The 6,000-nt window shown below is 41.4% G+C and overlaps 1 protein-coding gene across 1 annotated transcript; it reads left to right on the top strand.

Moving 5' to 3' along the window:
- Positions 1–458: 458 nt before the first annotated feature.
- On the top strand, positions 459–1,249 carry LOC111380180. The gene is made up of 3 exons (XM_023003672.1): positions 459–616; positions 665–1,124; positions 1,199–1,249. Exons 1-3 carry the CDS (start codon positions 459–461, stop codon positions 1,247–1,249), a joined length of 669 nt encoding a protein of 222 aa, XP_022859440.1.
- The last annotated feature ends 4,751 nt before the right edge of the window (positions 1,250–6,000 follow it).

Below are 6,000 nucleotides of genomic sequence, written 5' to 3'. Positions count from 1 at the left end.
ATAAATAATATTCTTTTCGTTCATCGAATTTAATTAATTTTTGTAATTGTAATTTTTAATAATTATTTAATTTTAAATTTAAATTTCATATTTATTTTTATTAATTGTTTTTGATAAATAATATTCTTTTTGTTCATCGAATTTAATTAATTTTTGTAGTTTTTGATAAATAATATTCTTTTCGTTCATCGAATTTCATTAATTTTTGTAATTGCAATTTTGAATAATTCTTTAAATTTTAATGTTAATTTTATTACTTATTATCTTATTTTGATATTAAGGAAAAAAGTTGACATTATTGAGAATAGGGTAAAACATTTCACAGTATTAATTATTTTAATTACTATGAATCTGCGTGTTGCGTATTGTAGTTACAATTTCGTTCGCTTAATTTTCTGTTATTATACTTATTCTATTATCTCTTGTACAATGTTCTAACACTTTGAATTTTTACAGGGATGGATTATCATATCGACGCAAAGTTGAGACAGATGCCCAGCAAAGTTACGTGGAATAGTAGCTTTGACAGTTTCACTGTGGTGTTAGAGCTGCTTGATGATCAGTATGCTGATATGCTTCAGTCCTTCCTGTGGCCCTTATACTCGTTGAGAGATCTGTAGTAATCGGGTCAGATTATTGATGCACTTCTATATTGATTGCTGAGTTCAATTGACGGCGATGCCCTCTACTTCACAATCGGGGGCAAAGTTGCCAGTTTTTCGATATTCGAGTTTTCCCTGATCACGGGATTAAAGATTACGGGCGATGACGCAACTGGTGACAGGACTCAGAGAAGAAATAGACTGCATGACACTTACTTTCAGGGACAGGGGAGTGTGCTTCTACCACAACTGATCGATGCAATTAAGAGGTGTGACCAGATGTTAGACAGATTGAAGTTAGGTATGGTCTACATCGTTGAGAGTGTGTTACGGTGTCACCACAAGAAGACTGCGATCGACCCCTTCTATCTGGAGATTGTTGATGATATTGATCGTTTTAACGACTATCCGTGGGGCCGGAGATACTTTGAGGATACCGTACACGTTTTCACCCGATCGCACTCGAAGCCCAAGGGGGTCATGCGCAAGTACGACACTTATAGATTTCCCCTGGCGATGCAGGTACATGATTAACATAATCAATGTTAAATTATTTTTCCTATTGAATTTGTATATAATAATTGTATGTGTTACAGATTTGGGTGTACGAGACCGTCCCTCTATTGGATACTCGCTTTGCGAGGTGAGGGGAGATATGTTGCCCTCGGATGCACCATTGGAGAGCATCTCGAGCGGAGGGATGTCCCACTGGGAGAGAGTTATTGGCTCTCCTCGATGACCCTCAGATGAGTATTATGTATTTGTGGTTTATATTGTACGAAATTTAAAATTTGATTACATGATCATTAACTAATTCAAATGTCAATATGTCAGCTTGAACTTATATCTGAGTTGACGACGTCGATGGAGGAGGAGGCTCAGGGTTGTGTGCGTGAATTCGGCCTTCCGCGCACCCAAGACGACCAGATGTCCGATTCAATGGACGATCGAGATTGGATGAGTGAATTGAATATAATTTATTAGTTACCATTTTGTAAGAGTTAGTAATTACGGATCAAGTTAATAATTCGTAATATTGTTGTTTGTGTAGGAGCGTGGTCCAGTTGATCTACAACCTCCGCCCCCAATGGCATCGCCTCTGTCCCAGAGGACATTGCCTCCGCTGCAGAGGGCATCACCTCTGCCCCCACGGGCATCACCTTCGCCGCGGAGGGCATTACCTCCGCGTCAGAGGACATCACCTCCGGCGACCCTGTCCAGGGACCTCCCCCGTGGATCTCTCGTACATAGTTAGAGTTTTGATGATCTGTATGCCCGTTTGAGTGGATTTATAGCGGAGCAGGTTAATGGGTCGTGTCGAGAGATGACAGATAGGGTCGACGATCTGGTAAGAAGGGTCCAAGAATTGTCCGCTGATGTTAGAGTGCTTCAGGATGAGATCGAAGCACTTTGAGGTAATATAACCGACAGGCGATGGGTTGACGGAGGTGGTGATTGGGGGTGATAGAGATGGGGGTGATCGAGAGGGTGATAGAGATGAGGGTCACCGGCAGTTGTGGTCCAATGATGCATTGGAATCTTTTCTATTATCCGTGGAGCGGGAGGGGATGGGAGGGATGGTAGAGAAGGTGGCGATCCCTGGAACTGAGGAGGTGGCGAGCCCCGAGGTGGAAGAGGTGGCGATAGCGGGGGTGGAGGAGGTGACGGTAGCCGGGGCGGAGAAGTGGGCAAACCTCGAGATGGAGGAGGTGGTGAGCCCCGAGGTGAAGGAGGTGACGGTAGCTAGGGCGGAGAAGGGGGCAAGCCCCGAGATGGAGGAGGTGGCGAGCCCCGAGGTGGAGGAGGTGACGATAGCCAGGGTGGAGGAGGTAACTGAGGCAAACAAGCGTTCTGTTGACGTGCCGGAGATGGTGGTCGCCAAGAGGCCGAGAGTGCCGTCACAGTACGTCGTCTATCCCTTCACCACTGAGACGAAGAGGAGGAGATTAGTCGACGAGATATACCCCAATATGTACCAGGAGGTCGACCATGCCAAATGGAAAGCATTCGAGGCTCAGTGGCGAGCAATGTTGTCTGGGTAAGTATTTTATAATTTAGTAAAGTACCAGTACTCGTATAAGTTTTTTTTAACATTTTTTTTTCAGCACCACCCGTATGATAGCCGGAAGAACGATATCGGACGCATACAAGTGGTTCCATGATATCACCACTTAGAGGGCTTGGTTCGCCGACGATGTAAGTAAAGTGTTATTGTTACTGTTTGTACACATTACGTTTAAGTTGTTAAATGAAATAATTATTTATTTCTTTTTCGTTTATGTAGCACATCGACATGGCCATAGACTTGTTGCGCGATCGAGTTGAGAGATATCCACAATCATTCTACAATCCTGGCCGAATAATACTGAACACCGAGTTCTTCCGCATCGTTACCATTGAGTATCAGTCTCTCCAGCTTATGGGTAACGATTACGTGCTGGCCGCATATATGCTCGAGTGGGTCATCGGGTTGTCACCGACTGTTGGGAGAAAGCCGTGGGAGGGCTATACGCATATGCGCATTCCAGTGATCGTCAATCATCACTGCATTGCACTGAAAATCGAATTCCCTGAGTCGACGATATATGTATATGATAACGATCATTCATGTCTGACACAGGGGCAGCTCGAGCAAAACATAGAGCCGGTGACTGTGATCGTTCCTATGATGGCTAGACAGGCGAGCTTGACTGTGCACGACAAACTAGCCATCATACAGGATAAGACGACGGGTAGGCAGTTTATATCGTAAGTGTTTGTAATCTTTTTTTAAAATTAAATTGGAATCAAACTAACACAATATTGTTCATTTGTAGGGACGACTGTGACATTTTCACAATCAAGTACATAGAATTTTTAAGTATAGCATATAAGGTTGATGGAATCAACCAATCATGGATACAGAATTGACGGAATAAGTTAGCATGCGACTTATTCGAATTTAATTGTGATCCATAGATTATTTGTAAATATTTTTTTGTAATTAATCTTTGTAAAACTTTTTTGTAATTAATATTTGTAAATATTTTTTTGCAATTAATTTTTGTAAAACTTTTTTGTAATTAATTATTTGTAACTGTTTTTCGTAATTATTTGTGATCTTGAATAAACATTGAACAGTGTAAAAGTAATCGGAAATATTATACATTGAACACGTCAGTCTAATTATCATTTAGGAGAATTTGACTAGTACAAAATTGACGAGTATGCCCTATGGCTCTGCACCTGCCGCACCTACGCGGTCGAGAAAACTCTCCGATAGATGGTATTCTAGATGTACTTGGACGTCTAGGACCACGCGATTCAACTGCTGATGGCAACAAACTATTGAACGGGAGAATATGGTCAGGAACTTCCCACTCGATTTCATTCGATAGAGGAAATATAGTCTCTGCATATGCTGTGTAGTACAAAGAGCATAATGTTCTCGCTGCAAAACCTCAATACATGGCCACTACGACTGCATGCTCACATGGTAAACTCTCCAACTGAAATCTCATACAAGTGCATGTGTTATCAGTCAAATCAACCATGTATGCCGTATTACGTGCACATTGCATAGAGAAGTGAAACTCATTAAGTGCTTCCACATTCAACTTTCTCGTAACATCTGCAGCCTTGAAGAGTTTCTCCTCTTGAGCTGGGGCCAGCACACTAGTGCAACTCTGTGATGCCGCACGTCGGTCATGAAACCACTGTTGCAGCTTGTTATGAATGTTCTCAATCATTGCGAGAATTGGTAACTCTCGATCCTTCTTAAACAATGCATTGAGAGACTCCGCGTTATTCGACGTCATCATATTGTATCGACGTCCTGAAAAGTATGACCACGCCCAATGTCTTATATTCTCCCACGCTGCTAATGATTTACTTCCTATCTCGACCATGAACTAATTACACTCCCCAACACTGTAAGCTTTGGTTGCTCTCCTGAACAATGAAACGATGCCTTTACCCCGATACCTAGCCTTCAAATTGCCTTGTATATGGTACATGCAATATCCGTGATGTGCCTCGAAAAAAACTTCAGCGATACTATTTATTATAGACTGTCCCCGATCAGTTACAAAGACAAGATCTTCGACTTCCCCGATCACTTCCCTCAGTTTAGAAAAGAACCAACGCATTGACAGATCATTCTCGTTGTCGACTATGCCAAATGCAAGAGGGTAAATTTGGATGTTGGCGTCTTGACATGTAGCAATAATCAACTTGCCTTGATATCTAGCTTTCAGAGTTGTACCATCGGCTAGAATTACAGGTCGCATTGCATTTCGAAAACCCCGAATACATTTTTCGAGAGCCATGAAGAAATACTTAAAACAATCACTGCTCCCTGTCTCAATAAAAAATGCCGAGCCAGGATTAGTTCTCACCATGTTATGGCAATATCTGCCCAATTTAGCATAACTCTCCTCGGCTAATCCCATTAAATCCTCAAACGCACATTTTTTGGCCTTCCAGGTCTTCTGGTAGCTCATGATCACTTCATACTCTTGACGGACGTCATTAATGATGTCCAAAGGTCAGTAGATTGTCCTGAATCTTGATACTTGTGCATTATCTGTCGACCAATAAAGCATGCTCGAGCTTGCCTGTATCATTTCGACCAATTCTCACTTCGCAAGTATGTTCTTGTGCATATTTGCGAACTACAAAGCATTCATTCGTATCCATCTTAGTTGCTCTCAAGCGCCAATTGCAATTGTTGTCAACGCAGGCAACTGTCAACAATGACTTGGTTGATTTCTTTACCTTGAACTCAAAATTATATTTTAATGCCATCCGGTATACAGCTTCCTGCAAATCTTTCTTAATTTCAAATAGTTGCACGACATACAAATCCTCATCATCGGGATCACACGCGAAGAATTGGAGAACGGTCCACTTGTTCCATCCTCTGAGCTCTCACCCCGTTCAGGTCTCTGTTGGGATAAAGCAATTAAATTTTCATTTGTAAAATCATTTATATTTTCATTGTTCTCAACTATCGACAGAATTATGTGCGTAATAATGACTTCACGATTAGTAGCAATTGTCTCGTAAATAACCACATCATCTGCAGGAACTATCTCTACCGTCTCCCAAAAATCTCGATCATTATTATCCGCTCCATTTAAATCTTCGCGTTCACCTTCGACAACATCCTTTTTAACTAAAGTCACGCCAAGAACAGTCGGAGTCATATGCATTTTATTCAATTCTAATAGATAATTCAATTCAGCATCATTAGTAACAAATATAGATGGCATCGGAATAGACGAATCCCCATAACCATTGAATAAATATCTCAGTTGTATATCGTACTGAGAAAAATCGACATTCAGTTTATTTTGCAAATCCTGGTACACTTCTGCATATGATGTACTCTCAGTTACAGAAATTGCAATACAACCAC

The sequence above is a fragment of the Olea europaea genome, unplaced genomic scaffold (assembly GCF_002742605.1).
Source record: "Olea europaea var. sylvestris unplaced genomic scaffold, O_europaea_v1 scaffold2103, whole genome shotgun sequence".
Lineage (NCBI taxonomy): Eukaryota > Viridiplantae > Streptophyta > Magnoliopsida > Lamiales > Oleaceae > Olea > Olea europaea.
The sequence above is the reverse complement of the archived record's forward strand: the minus strand, read 5'-3'. Positions and strand labels throughout refer to the sequence as shown.

Bases quoted from the DNA above. Each gene is read 5' to 3' on its own strand.
- LOC111380180 (XM_023003672.1), top strand. From the start codon at position 459: ATGGATTATCATATCGACGCAAAGTTGAGACAGATGCCCAGCAAAGTT. The intron at 617-664 runs GTAGTAATCGGG...TTGATTGCTGAG, and splicing joins TTATACTCGTTGAGAGATCT to TTCAATTGACGGCGATGCCC. The intron at 1,125-1,198 runs GTACATGATTAA...TATGTGTTACAG, and splicing joins GATTTCCCCTGGCGATGCAG to ATTTGGGTGTACGAGACCGT.